General features: G+C 41.9%; 1 protein-coding gene across 2 annotated transcripts in view; it reads left to right on the forward strand.

Moving 5' to 3' along the window:
- Positions 1-3,492: 3,492 nt before the first annotated feature.
- Positions 3,493-15,490, forward strand: part of chrnb1 (cholinergic receptor, nicotinic, beta 1 (muscle)) — a 35,869-nt gene continuing 23,871 nt past the window's right edge. The window contains exons 1-4 of one of the 2 annotated variants that reach the window (XM_031288445.2): positions 3,493-3,837; positions 7,098-7,231; positions 11,976-12,020; positions 12,661-12,770. In XM_031288445.2, coding sequence (XP_031144305.1) covers positions 3,777-3,837; positions 7,098-7,231; positions 11,976-12,020; positions 12,661-12,770 — 350 coding nt within the window. In that variant the 5' untranslated portion in view covers positions 3,493-3,776. The remainder of the gene's footprint in view (positions 3,838-7,097; positions 7,232-11,975; positions 12,021-12,660; positions 12,771-15,490) is intronic. The other variant, XM_036005474.1, reaches the window with a different exon arrangement.

Consider the following 15,490-nt stretch of genomic DNA (forward strand, 5'->3'; position numbering starts at 1 on the left):
TCAGAGAAAATAACAAATGTGACACGTGAAGGTCTGAGAGTTCTGAAAGGTGCATCTTTTTTCTATGATTTCTAAGCAAATTTATGAGTGTTTTCCCCAATGTTTATTCATATTATATAATGATATCTTTGGAAAGTGTAAGTCACTCTTGAGTCTAAAAATGTGTGTATTATGTCTCTGTTTTCAGATTTGACTAAGTTATGACTCCGAGGAGAAGCGCGATTTTGACGCAAACTGCGGCAATCAGGCGCTAAGGGTTTTAAGGTGCCTTGAATGCCTCCACTTCAGCTCTCCCTGGGGATGCGCAGCTAACAGTAAGCCTCTGGTCTGGACCAAGGGAAAAGATTATACATTGTTGGCTTTAGTTGTAGTTGCTTTCATGTTCAAAACGCCACCATGTTCTGACTTTTAACAAACAAACCAAGAGGTTTAAACATGAAGTCAAATGCATTGGCAGAGACGTATTCGTTGGACAGTTTTGTCATCCTGTGTGGAAGCATAGGAGAAAATCGAATTCCAGTTACTGGGTTATGCAGTACCTATACAGCACTTGCACTGCTTCTTTATTTAACAAAGTCTAACACGCAGCTCTCAAAAAAAATTACTAATAACTGAACTTACTAGGAGCATTATTGCTCAAGACTTCAACTGGACTTCAAATGCTAATTGTCTTTGGTAACCATGATCCCTAATACACATTGGTAGATTACTTTCTTGGCAGTTTATGGACAGCATATGGCTTTAATGAAAGTTTAGCTTTTAAATGTACATGCTAAAATCTCATATCCACTAGCACAAAATCATGTAGCTTTTACACAACAAACAGCTCCAGAGTTTGATTGACTGACTGTGTTTCTCCCTTTCCTGTTTCAACATGACAGTGTGCACAAAGCCAGCTACATTAAGAAATGTTTTTCCCAATTATGGTTTGGAATACCTTGACTGTCCTGCACAGAGCCATAAACCCCATTATTAAGCTTTAAGATTAATTGGATTACCTTGTCTCCCAAAATCAGTGTCCAACCTTCCAAATGCTCTTGCGGCCCGGTCCCAAAGTCTGATTAAACCTCACCAGGAGAGTGGAGGCTTTTATACAGTATAGCTGCAGATTAATGCCTGTGGTTTTGGAATAAGTTCAAGAGTGAAAGATTAGGGTGTTTACATGCTTTGTTTAGGTGTCCACAAATAGTGTACTTTGATCACTGTCAATTGAAGTCTGACTTTGAGCACAAAATTCAACTGGCAGACTTTTAATTTGAAATCTAAGATAAGACAAAGTTCATCTCTGTGGCGTAATTAGCTAAATAAACACCAAAGAAAGTGATTAAACTGATGGATTTTCAGTATAACTTCAGGTGATAGAGAAAGTGGGAACTTTGACACCATGTTGGAATGGAATTTAAGAATCCTCTCCCACATCAAACTATATAATCTTATTAAAACATTTGTTACATTGACATTAGTCTGTATCCTTGACGTTCCACTTCCGGGATTGCTCCGTTGCCACCGGATAATCCGCCAAATTTCACTCATTTGTAGGCCGGATATCTGTTGCCTTGGGCTTCCTTTGTGTTGGCATTTTTAACTCTGGTGGATTTCTGAGGACTATGGTTAACTGCTCCTCAGATCTCTGCAGGGTAAATCCAGACAGCTAGCTAGACTATCTGTCCAATCTGAGTTTTCTGTTGCACGACTAAAACAACTTTTAAAAGTACACGTTCCAACAAAACAAGTTCCTTCCAAGCCTATTTTGCAGCGGCACCGCGGCTTTTCTCCGGTGCTTAGCACCTCCCAAGACAATTGTGATTGGTTTAAAGAAATGCCAATAAACCAGAGCACGTTTTCCTCCCATCCCCGAGTGCTGTGTGGAGTAGCCAGACCCTCCTCCAGCGCGCTTCGGAGGAGGGTCTGGCAAAGCGAGACTACATTTAAATCCACTTTTTATTAAGTCTGATTACTTTAATCCTGTTACATATTACTTGTTACCCATGAAAATAACAATCATGGGTAAGCGATCAATCTAATTTAACTTAACTACTTCTGAATTAAGGAGTGATCTATTATGGTTGCCCTAGGAGAGATCCCTGGATTTGAGTTACTGCCAACAGGGGCTTTATATACACTCCCTTATGACCACAAATTTGATGTGTGACTTGACACTGGCTGCTAGCTGTTAATAGTTAGCTTCTATGGTAATTAAATTGGCGGCACGCCAAAAATGCCAGTGACAGTGGATCGTAAATTACGGCAGCGTGGACGGCCGATGAATATGAGTGAGAGCAGAGTGGCATGAAGAGACGAGTAAAGGGATATACAGGGGAGGATAGAGATGTTTTACTGCAGGGGCCTTCAGGAAATACAGCAGTGTGGCTGTTAAACGGTTTAATAAACTTAGCGTTATACTGTAAGAATAATGGCTGCTGAATCACCTCTGTATGTCCACTTATTACAGTGGGTGACCAAGATTGCCATGAATTTTTAACATAAAGGAAATGTTTTATCATCACACAAGAATAGAGACTAGACACTATGTAACAAACCAGATTGTATCTATTTACATGCATGTATGGAACAAGTATCGTGCATGTATGGAATCAGCAGCTAAGCGTTTTAGCCACTAAACGATCTGTTTCTTGGCTACCTTTTTCATAGTATTGCTAGAAAGCTCCAGGAAATGTATCCCTTAATGGAATTATCCTCCATATTATGCTCCACCACCCGGAGGTGTTCCGTGTTTAAAGGAGCGAAACATCTGTGAAGGGTGGCTCCCGGCTGATGACCCTGCAGCTGGACCAAAAGGCACTGGCGGAAGTGCGTCAGGCAGAAATGCCTTGCAGGTGGTCTCACCTTTGCTTACAACTAGTCCAGTGCTCCCTATTCAGAGATACACTTTACACTTATGGAGAGATAAGGAACTTACCAAGGTGAATGACACTTCCAAAAAGGCAAGATTCCAATTGATACTGGACGTAAGTTGTGAGGTGCAGAATCCAAAATGGACGTAATTGCTAGGGCTGAGGAATAAAGAGATAGAGAGAGAATGGGGGTCTAGCTCAGGGGGAAGAACCAATGGTCAAATGTGTATCAATGTACTTGAAGGTGTCATAGCTAGGGCCCACATGTAGTGACACTCGGGGCTGGGTCAACAGTTTAATGTGGTATTGTAGCTTATTTTTTTCCCTTGTGGTTCCTAATGAAAGGGAAGAAGGTGGGAAGGCAGGAAAATGGATTTTGGGGAAAATAGGCACTTGGAACAGGAAAAGGATGAGAACAAGGCATGTTCTTTGTGCCTGAGCCTAGGTAGGAACAGTAGTGAGTTTTCATCTGAAGCATCGTATTAAACCAGCCTTTCCCATTCCATCATATCACTATGCCTGCTATCCTCCAATGAAATGTAACCTTCACTGTTTTTCTTGACAAACTGCCTGGAAACCCAACAAGGACTTCTGTGGGTAGCCTACCTTGGCCACAGTTTGAGAACCAGTGGTGTGTACAGTAGGCTTTCACTGGCCAAAGTAGAACCTGGTCCACACCATAGACTGACTGAGGGGGTGAACAGTGACACACACCCCTCCTCCCCATGGATGTAATTGGAGCAGACAGCAGTTGGCCAGGCTTGCCTGACTGACAGACAACAACAGTCCAAACCAAAAGTTACACTGAAGAGTTCCAGTGAGCTGCATTGGAAAAGAAAAAGAAAGAAATAATTAAGTTTGTATTAATCGACGGAGGATCTGTTAAGCGGAGGAGAGACCTTTTTGGTTTGAGAGGTCGCCATGAAAAGCCTGGATCTGTTCCTGCTGACATGTTGCTTATGCAGCCTGAGTACATTGGGAGGTAAGGCACAAGCTGGCACAATACACCCATGTAACAGTAACTGTAGTAGTCATGGAATATTTCACTACACTAATATCACGTAGAATGTCACATGGAACAAAAAAAAGTTATAACCTTAAGTTCACCAGAATCCACCAATATTAACCGTTTCTGGGAAGCTGTACATTCTTTAGGACTAACTAAAGGTTTACAGCAGTGATATTTTAGTTGGAGAAGGAGCAGAGCTTGTCTATCCATAGTGCTTGGCAATACAGGTCTGGCCCATGTCAAAAGGATTTTCCGATAGGATAATAAATAAAACTAACTAACTTTAGTTAATTCGTTTTGAGCTTACTGCTCTCTTATGCTGATGTTGATTTAGTGTTTGTGAATGCCTTTCCCTACAGCCTCATTGACAAAACTGAATTACAGTAAAGCATTCTTAGCTAGTTATGTGTCACAGCAGCAACACAGTGATGAAGATGTGTATAAAGTCTGGTAAGTAGCCTAAACACACCACAGACACACTTTGGGAATATTAATCACATTATAAGAAGACTGAAAGTCGACAGTCATGTCAGCAGCTCTATGAGGCTGTAGACAGCAGTGTTTGAGCTAAATGCTAACATGCTCACGGTGACATGCTAAAATTTAGCAAGTATTTACCAGGTTCACCCCCATGGGAGTTTTGTGTGTTAGTATGCTAACACACTAATTGTGACATGCTAACTTGCTTATGTTTAGCAGGTAATATTTTCCAGGTTTACCGGTGGGATAGCATGCTAACTTGTGCTAATTAGTACAAAACAGAAAGTACAGCTGATGTGAATGCAATTATTTTTGCAGGTATTTGTTCATAAAAAAAGAAAATTAGAATTTTGACCTGATGACGCTAGAAGAACAGTCAGGGGATTTATAATGTTTATCTGAATTAATACTCTCCAGAGACCTTGAATATCTTTAGCGAATTTAACGGCATTGGATCCAATAGATGCCATTATATTTCACTCAAAATCATTAAAGTGCTCATATTATGCTCATTTTCAGCTTCATAATTGTATTTAGAGGTTGTACCAGAATAGGTTTCCATGGTTTAATTTTCAAAAAACACCATATATTTGTTGTACTGCACATTGCTGCAGCTCCTCTTTTCCCCCTGTGTGTTGAGCTCTCTGTTTTAGCTACAGAGTGAGGCATTCACTTCTGTTCCATCTTTGTTGGCAGTAGCTAGGTAAGGACTGCTAGCCAGTCAGAAGCAGAGTATGAGGGCGTGCCATGCTAGCAGCTAGGCGAGCATTGTAACGTGTGTTACAAAGTGACGCATGTTCATCACTGAAGAAAAAGGCTGGACTACAACAGAGCAGTTTGTGAACAGTGTTTTCTGTTGGAGATGGTAAGTCCCTTTGGGGTGGACTTTTTCACTTTGTAAACCTATAACATGCACAAAAAGATATATAACACAAGAAAGGAAAGGGAAAAAGCACAATATGAGCACTTTAATGTCAACCTCATGGTGGCGTTTAAAGTAAAGTCAGGGAATCTGAAAGGATTAATTTCATCCTTAAGTGAACTATCCTATGATAAAAGAAACAACTCCACAAACATAACTACATATCATCAGACATTAAAGCCAAAACAATAATTGACAGGCAACCATTTTTCCAGAGAAATACATTTTTCAACAACTTTCTCGTCTTGAACATTTGATTTGATAACAGACCGCTGGTTCCTGGACAAGAACATTGCACTCAAACCCCTTAGAGAATGATGTAACTCATATTGAACCATTTTTAAATCATGTTTATCACTACTCAGCAAGTGCACTCACTTGTTTTTTTAAGTTATTGTGTAGGAAAACAGCTGAAAGCGCATTTTAAGTGCCTTTTCGAATAGGATGACTCATCCATTCTTCTTCTGTCCTTTATCAAAGTGACTTCAGAAGAGCAAAGCTTACAAATGACCATTCAAATTTGCTCTGTATTTTATTGCCATCATTTATATTCATTGCAAGTACCCTTCACATGCCCAGCACTAGCCTTCAGCATAGTCTTAACTCATCTGATCTCATTGTACTTGAATCTGTCTTATTTACCAAGTCATCCTAACTGGACAGAGAGGAGAAAATGCTAAAATCTAGCCTTCTACAGCAGCCTCCTTCTACCCATGCAGCCTCGGCCATCAGCAGCCATGCTTCCCTGTGCCTAGCTAATGGGGGTGCCTTGCTTGGTGATCGTTGTCATTTATTCCTGTCAGCTCGGTTCCTGCCGGGGCCACAGCTATGCCAAACGTGATGAATGCGGCATCACCAGAGCTGCTGATTATAAATGTGTCTAACCTTCCAACACTGAGGAGGAAATGGGTGGAAGTAAAGCAGGAGTTATGTCTGAAACTGCTGTAGAGTGGTACAGGCTTCTATAACTGCTACTTCTGTTTATGGTCTAAGGGGTATTTACTATATGGATTTTGACAGTTTTGACAGAGCGTTCATGTGGCATATGTGTTGCAGCTGGGGTAAGTGTTGCAGTAAATATGTTAATAAAGGATACATTTCTAACAGCATTGTTTATTTAATGTTATTTTCCATGTATATTCATCCTGAATCTGCAAATTCTTTTCACCACAGCATTGCTCCTTTGCAAAAAGTGAAACTCTGCCCAACTTTACCCTGTTAGCAAGTCACCGAAATCTCTCCACAAGCACAACGCTCATTTGAATTGCGTACCTTTGTAGTCAATGTGAGTGGGTGGTGACGAGGCAGAAAGTGGGACTCTTGTCTAGTTAGAAAAACGTGAAGGTGTTCCATTGAGTTCATCAACTCCCCTAACACACAGTGGTTACAACTAGTCTGGCTATCTCCTGCTGGGCGACACATCCGGCTGTAATAAACTCATTCTGGGAAGCATCCACTAACTGTAGACTCGGCCACTGAGCTAGACGGTTCATTGGTTGCACAACACACCTTTCCTGCCAGTCAGTTAGCTTCGCCCTCACTTGTCACCAGTGTGATGAGTTTTGCACGGCGCTGCAGAAACTTTAGTTAAAAGTGTTTGGGTTCATTTTATGAATTTGAAGACGTGAGAGAGACAGGCAATGGACAATAAAGATGGTAATTGGTTTACAATAGTAGCCACATTATAACTACCACCGTCTGCTGATGGACAGCTACTAATAAATTAACGATGCAATGGCAGCCTTACTTGGCTGATGTCTTATCTGACTTTTGAATTAAAAGGACTACAAGGAATGGGTTTCTCAAGACCTCTAATCTATTTGTCATACAGGTGCGTCTGAAGTGGAGAAGGCTCTGCTGAAGCAGCTCTTTACCGGCTACAACCTTAAGGTGCGGCCAGCATCCAGCCCTGAAGAGAGGGTGGTGGTCCGTGTGGGTATGGTCCTCTCCTCCTTCGTTGGACTGGTGAGCCACGGGACCCTAACATTTACATATTTACATACGTACATGCACAACCACAATGTGAAAAACAGGCTTGTCCACCCATGATTTCTACGAGCAAAGCGGCAAAATAGAAGTGCTGTTTCCTTGTCTGAAATACCTTGTTTTGAACTGAGTTCAAAACATTTCAAACATCAGAAAAAGAAATAAGTAGCTTAAGGATAGTCTGGCTATTTTTTAGGGTTACTATACAATTAAAAAAAGGCTTCAAAACCGAAAATTGTTCAATATGTAGCTTCAAAATTGGGATTATTGGGGGGATTATTGTGACAGTCACTAATGCCTCATTTCCACTGCATGGTTCTGCTCAACTTGACTCAACTCCACTCACTTTTGGTAGCAGGTGCTTTTGTCTATATTGCTTTCCACTGCAGATAGGAGCCTACCCCCTCAGTTTAGGCGGGTTTCTCAGCTGATTGCCAAAGCGACGCCGCATGAAACTGCCGTGACTTCATCGTTAACGCTACACTCGCTGGATCCTTTCATCGGCAAAGATGTCTGCCCTTTGTCAATTGCCACAGCGTAGTGTACGCCGTAGTTTTACAAGCTTTGGTTTTTTAAATCTGGGGCGAGTCGTGGCCGGGATAACTGAGTTGGTAGAGCGGGCGCACATATATAGAGGTTTACTCCTCGACGCAGCGGCCGCGGGTTCGACTCCGACCTGTGGCCCTTTGCTGCATGTCATTCCCCCCCTCTCTCTCCCCTTTCATGTCTTCATCTGTCCTGTGGAAATAAAGGCCTAAAAAGCCCCCCAAAAAAATCTGGGGCGAGTGAATAAAAAAAAATGCGGTCGCAACTGACGGTGGCTTGGCTATTAAAGATGGCGCCTTTGTGCAGGAGGTTCCGTGTCGCGCTATTGATGGTTTTCTCTAACCAATCAGTGGTCTACCGTGTTTCAGCTCCACCTTTTTAGTATCGGCTGAGCTCCCTTGGAACCTCGACTGAGGTAGGTACTAAAAAAAAAAAGTACCAGGTACTATCCAAAACTTTGGCTAATGGAAAACCAAAGAAGAGCAAGTGAAGTTGAGTAGAGCCAGGCGATACCGTGCAGTGGACAAGTGGCATAAGAATGTTCGCTTATGTGACCCTTCAAAATTGTGATTTTTGAGGGGTTTCTTGTGACAGTCAAGACATCAAATCTCCTTTTTCCTACATGTTACTGATCTTTAATACTGTAACTTATCCAGAAAAACTAGGGCTTCTCTCTGCCTCTGATAAGTACGTATTTAAAAATCAAATCGGATTTTCTCAGACAGATGTCTCTGAAGAGGTTTCATAAGCACAGGTTGCTCCGCATGCTGAGGACCACTGTGCTCCAATAGTCGCCTAGATCATGACAGGATAACAGAATACCTTATACCTGTAAATGTAGAGCTTTTAAATATGCTTAAATATTCCAAACTGTGAATATATCTGAGAACCATCTGGTTCTGCAGTCAGTGCTTGCTAGGCCTGCTGAGTCAAATGGCACACAGTTATCCTATTGATGTGGAGTACTGGATTTCTGTCCACCCATGCAGTGTTCATATAGTGTTTTAGCAGCATGCACTGAGTGGGCTTCTGTCTAAGTGACTGCATAAAAACCATGCACACACTTCAACAAACATACACACACCAGGTCACTTTATCTGTTCCTTAATTCCCCCTTGGCTCTTTTCTTCGTAGCACATGCCAGCACACATATGCCCGCACACAGTGTCAAATTTACATACTCATCTACAGTGAGCATGCTCCTTACACCTCCACTCAAGGTCAGTCTCCGTTCTGGAGTGGAACGATGTTGAAAACTGACCCAGTTGGATATGCTCCGTCCCCGTCTGCCCAGAACTAGTCAGCTGGATAACAGCAGTGTTATTATTAACATTCCCCCAGAGGGACACCCTGCGGTGAAGTCAAACAGTTACAGGAAGAATCAGTAAGGGATAGGTCAGTGATGGGATAGTTATTTGTGTGTTTGTGTGAGGGTGAGAGAGCGGGGTGGTTTAAGTCAACCTCCCTTTACCCAGCCCCACCCTCCCTGTTTGTGTCCCAGCTGTCTGCCTGACATTCCTCCCAGCGTTTTAAATAGCAGGCCCGGCTCAGGGAAGTTCCACCTTCCTGCTGGATAGACAATCACATGCATGCAAACACACGCACGCACACACTTAAATCCCGCCACCTCCATGTTAGCGGATGGACCAAACTAAAAAGTCAAAGTACACCTCAACTTATTCTTTTCTAAAGATCTTTGTGAGTTTGTGTCATGTTTTTATCACGCTGATGTTTTTTTTTAAGTTAATAATCCTGATAAGTTTGGTTTTTACTAGTTATTTGATGCTATAAAAACGGGGTGAAATGTCATGACTGACAGCTGTGATTGACTCGCGATTGGTCAGGCGGGTGTTTGGGCGGGACTTAAATACCGCGGCTCGACCGCCCAATCACTATTGCGCAGTTTCTGGCTCCAGTATTACAAGATGGCAGCGCCCTTATGCTGGATATTTTTGGCTTCACTTTTGTACAGTAAAAGGAAGTACAGATGTGTCATTCATCTTTTTTCACAGTCTATGGTTTGGATCAACAAGTAGAGGCTGTGCGTGTATATGTTATGTAGCCATAACACTTGATGCCATTTGTGTCATAACTATCCTAGCAACCACGTACACTATGGTATGAGCCAAGAAGTCCAACATCAGCACTGAAACTGTTTACACACATCAACTAAGCATGACGAAGGGCATATGAAACATTATTACGCGGGGAAAGTTAAAGATTCTATGACATTCTATGGTGCTTTTTGGATGCTTTTATATAGGCCTTAGTGGTCCCCTAATACTGTATCTGAAGTCTCTTTTATATAGGCCTTAGTGGTCCCCTAATACTGTATCTGAAGTCTCTTTTATATATAGGCCTTAGTGGTCCCATAATACTGTATCTGAAGTCTCTTTTATATAGACCTTAGTGGTCAACCTAATACTGTTTCTGAAGTCTCTTTTATATAGACCTTAGTGGTCCCCTAATACTGTATCTGAAGTCTCTTTTATATAGGTCTTAGTGGTCCCCTAATACTGTATCTGAAGTCTCTTTTATATAGGCCTTAGTGGTCCCCTAATACTGTATCTGAAGTCTCTTTTATATAGGCCTTAGTGGTCCCCTAATACTGTATCTGAAGTCTCTTTTATATAGACCTTAGTGGTCCCCTAATACTGTATCTGAAGTCTCTTTTATATAGACCTTAGTGGTCCCCTAATACTGTATCTGAAGTCTCTTTTATATAGACATTAGTGGTCCTCTAATACTGTATCTGAAGTCTCTTTTATATAGACCTTAGTGGTCCCCTAATACTGTATCTGGGGTGGGGGGGGGGGAAGTTGGAGGGTGGGGGTGTGGCCTTGACCAACTGCCATGCTTCGCTTGTTTTCAAGCCATGATGTCTCTCTCTTTCTCATGGGTGGGCCAAATTCTCTGGGTGGGCAAAGCAGAGAAAGGGGAGGTAACCTTTCCCCTTATGATGTCATAAAGGGAAGATTCCAGATCGGCCCATCTGAGCTTTCATTTTCTCAAAGGCAGAGCAGGATACCCAGGGCTCGGTTTACACCTATCACCATTTCTAGCCACTGGGGGACCATAGGCAGGCTGGGGGAACTCTTATTAACGTTTAAAAACCTCATAAAGTTTTCATGCCATGGGACCTTTAATGATTTGGTTTCCCAGTAGACGGCTTAGATGATCTTGTTAGATGATCTTAGATACATTCCATTATTTTTAAACCTTGATCTTAAGCCTCTTTCAGACTTGCACCCCTTACCATTAATCTGAAGGCAGTATAATGTGTGGGTTTCATGTCTGATCGTGCACCCTGGTCACTTTTACGTCAGTGCTTGTGCATGTCGGACTTTATAAAACTGGCAGCAGAATTTGCTCTCTAACTGCTATGAAATCCATGTGAAAATCTAACATTGGATTAGTGTGAGAAGACAGCATTGTGCGTTCATTAATCAAGGCTTTAACAGCAAGTTAAATCCATCAGTGATGCAGCCTTTTACTTTTAGACATTGAACATTGATGAGAGCCATGAATTTGTTTTAGTTACACAGTTAAGATGATTATCATCCGGGGATACATCTAGATTTAATGTGCTCATATTATGCATTTTGGCTTTTTCCCTTTCCTTTCTTGTGTTATATATCTTTTTGTGCACGTTATAGGTTTACAAAGTGAAAAAGCCCAAAGTCCACCCCAAAGGGACTTACCATCTCCAACAGAAAACACTGTTCACAAACTGCTCCAAACAGCTCTGTTGTAGTCCAGCCTTTACTTCTGTGATGAACATGCGTCACTTTGTAACACACGTTATAATGCTCGCCTAGCTGCTAGCATGGCACGCCCTCATACTCTGCAACTGACAAGCTAGCAGTACTTACTGCGCATGTGTGACTTCCAACAAAGATGGAACAGAAGTGAGATGTCTCACTCTGTAGCTAAAACAGAGCGCTCAACACACTGAGCTGTTTTCTGAAAATTAAACTACATAAACCTATTCTGGTACAACCTCTAAATACAATTATGAACCTGGAAATGAGCATAATTTGAGCACTTTAAAAGTGCCCTGTGAAAGAAGTAAAAAAAGCTCTTAGCAAACTCTATTAACAAACACTTGTGTCGCTAGTGTAGTTAGCCGGAAAGTTGCCCCAATAACACATACATTGTTTTGTATTTTCTGTTCCAGAATATGAAAAATGAAGAAATGAGCGTGGTCGTTGTCATGAATCTGGTAAGTGTGTTTGTGTGTCAGCTCCTTTCTCCACACCTAGCATTTCTTACTGTGTGCTTGTTGCGCTGAGGCTTGCAAATGCGGAGTTGGTTTTTATGAATGTTGCTGGTACATTTCAAGCCTTTTCCAACACACAATGAATGACCTGTCAGACGGTTGTCTGAGAGACCCAAAAGCTGCTTGCTTTTCTAAAACAGGAAGTTGCATTCATTAACACAGAGTACTGGAATTATTTTGACCACCTCAACGCTGCAAATAAGTGTATTAATGTAAGACCTTCTTTTTTTGTGTACAGCTCAGTGCCAATACACTACACATTAACCAAGCGAGAGCACTTGGAGTTGTCCTAATAATACAGAGTATATGCAAAATGAAAAATTATGCAAATGGGGTTTTGTTATACAAGGACAAATGCACAAGGGAAACGTCCCTGTGGATTCTAATTACAGCAGTGGAAAAAAATTAAAAATAAACTGATGAAATGACAAATTGGTTACATATGTAATGGTAACATTTCCTCCTCCTGTCATTTTGTTTCCCTCTTGTCCCCTGCCCTTTTTATGCATTAGTGTGTAATTTCCACATGCCTGCACACATAAACCTCTTTATTTTCTTTTTTCTTTTTTAACTTTTGAAACAGGAATGGACAGATCATCGGTTGTCATGGAAACCCAAGGAGCATGATGGGATCGAGGTGATGCGTATCCCCTCTGCGAAGGTTTGGCTGCCTGACATAGTCCTCATCAATAAGTAAGCACGGGCACTGCACTCACATTGGCATAAATTAACCAGCGCTAAAGAGCACAGGAGAAACAATTTGGTCACTTTCCTCCTTTTTTCTTCTTCCTTTTTTTAGATATTTTGACTGGGATGGTTTCTGTGTCGACCCTAAGGGGCATTTAGTTTTTACCCTCCTGTACATATTGATGTGACTGCTCCCTTGGTGGCAGACATGTAGAATACGATATTGCAACAGTATGACAAATGTTTTATGAGGACAAACGTGGGCACAGCTTGGTTTACGCCAAAAATAGTTCTCTTTTTTCCTTCCATTGACATGGGGCTAAGGTCATGTTATTAAGTCAGAGTTGATGTGCATCCACCCTGCTCAGTCCACTGCTCGTGTTGTACAGCTAAGTTAGCTCACCTTGCCTGTTAGTTATAGAATCAACTTTGAGTGTGCTCCTTGCACCTCAGCGGTCTCCTGGCTCAAATCCCTGAGTTTGTCTGACCCATCCATCCATCCTGAACTCCACCCTACGTGGACTTTCTCGGACTAATCTGGGAGAAAATATGGTTCCCTCGAAAAGTAATTAAAAATGCAGTTTTGCTGTATGGGAATGTAATTCTTAGGAGACAGAGCTGGTTATTGACTTATCTTAATGTATATTTAGCCAAACTAGTTTTCTGCATTTGTCATTTCTCCATTCAAGAAATACAGATACAGAATAAAGATAAGACAAAGTGCTATGTACAGTAATTAAAACAAGTAAAGTGCAGCCACAAAATATTTGTTGCCATATTGATCATGCATGAGCAGCAGATTGTTTGAACATGCAGCCGCACCCAGCGGTTAAAGACCAAGTACAGTACAGTACAGTACAGTGCCTACTGTATATAATGGAAAAACTCTATGTCACAGCATTAAATTAGAAAATTTAGATACTAAGAACAGCGAGTGGAGTCTCTTTTTCTTACACCCCTGCACACATACAATACACACTCCCATTAGAATGGCTGTAAATATCCCCACTGCTCCATTCATCAGCACTTTATAGGCAATTAAGCAGCATGGCTCCCTAAAAAAAACGGAGCTGATAGCAGTCAGCGACTTCAGCCTGGGAGGCGCTCACTTGGAACCACACCTCTCACACACACACACACACACACACACACAAATCCAAAAGTGTGTATACAATTCTGTGTGTGTATGATCAATGCTGGCCATTTAAGCAGCGGTAGCAGCAGCACCTTCACAGGGACAGGGTGTTAGGAGGGCCCGCTTTAAGGACACAAGCGTCTCCTTGTTAAATTAGCAGAGCCATAAAAAGCCAAACACTGCACCCTGACAGACTGCTAAATCTGGGTCTAATTGACTTGATGTCTTTGTTATGAGCTTAACAGCCCAAACAGCTCTGTATACATCCAACATTAGTGCTGCACTTAGAAGTGTCCTGTCAAATGTGTCGAGTTCCTGTATTTCATCCGTGCCAATTATAATGTTTTAGTGGGGTCTTGCAGTACGGGGACGGCAGCCAAATGTTGATGTGCTGTACTAGCACAGCTGTGCTGAGAGAATGGAAAGAGCACTGCGACTGCAATAATCAGACATACCAGATCGAGTTTTTATATATATATAATTACTCACTCTGACCACAGCTTCACCCTATTTTTCCTTGTGGGTAATTTATGATAACTCTGCTTTATTTCAAATAGAAAGAGACCAAAAGGTTGACTGAGAGGAAGTATGCAGGATGACATGAAACAAATGCTTCAGGCGAGATTCAAACCTGGGATGCTGCTATTACATTATATGAGTCAGCAGGATGAGCTGTTCATATTTGTTGCATTGCAAAATGGAGACGTTAAACTGCCTGTCACATTTAAGTCTACTGGAAATTTCTTGGACCCAGAAATGTTGCTTCCTATCAGCTATAGTGATTGAAATATCATCTATAGGCCTCATATTTCAGGGGGCGTGGGTGCCAGCTCCCCCCCCCCCCCCCGCCCCCATAGACCAGACCCAACTGTCACTCTTGATCCGGCTCTTTATTCTTTTTGTCCATATTAGAGTTGAGCCGGATACTCGGCTGAAACGAGTATCCGGTACGGATAAAGCACTTTTGCCGAGTACGAGTATTATACGAGTAATACGAGTCAATATCTGTGCTCGGATTGAATAAAAATCCTCATTGGATAGTTGACTATGTCTGCGTTCTGTGATAGGCTAGTCGTCACAGCGCCCCTCCCCTACACACATACAGATTTATTGTGTTGCTGTGTCCCGCTCTGCTCACTCACACACAGAACAACTCTCTCTGTCTCTCCCTCAGTCACTCAGGTTTGCGGGTCTTTTCCGTTAACGTTGAGGGTTTCTTCAACTTCAGGTTTGTTTTTTACTTTGGTTTGTAGTACTTACTTATTAACCAGTAGAGTTCTGGTAAACATGGGGTTTGTTCAGACGTGGTGCTTGGTAGAATGCGACTGCCTGTCGGAGATTTTTTTCTTTTTTAAACCGTCAGCTGGCTCTAAACAGATCTGAAAAACAGCGTCGGACTATTTGATCCGTAGAACACAGTCCCCCCCGCCCCCCTCTCTCTCTCTGTCTCTCTCTTACTCACTCACACACACTCACACACACACACACACACACACACACACACACACACACACACACACACACACACACCCACACCTGGTGTGGAAATAAAAAAAATAAAAAAGAACTAAAAAAAAAAAAAAATCACACT

The sequence above is a fragment of the Sander lucioperca genome, chromosome 9 (assembly GCF_008315115.2).
Source record: "Sander lucioperca isolate FBNREF2018 chromosome 9, SLUC_FBN_1.2, whole genome shotgun sequence".
In the NCBI taxonomy this organism is placed as follows: domain Eukaryota; kingdom Metazoa; phylum Chordata; class Actinopteri; order Perciformes; family Percidae; genus Sander; species Sander lucioperca.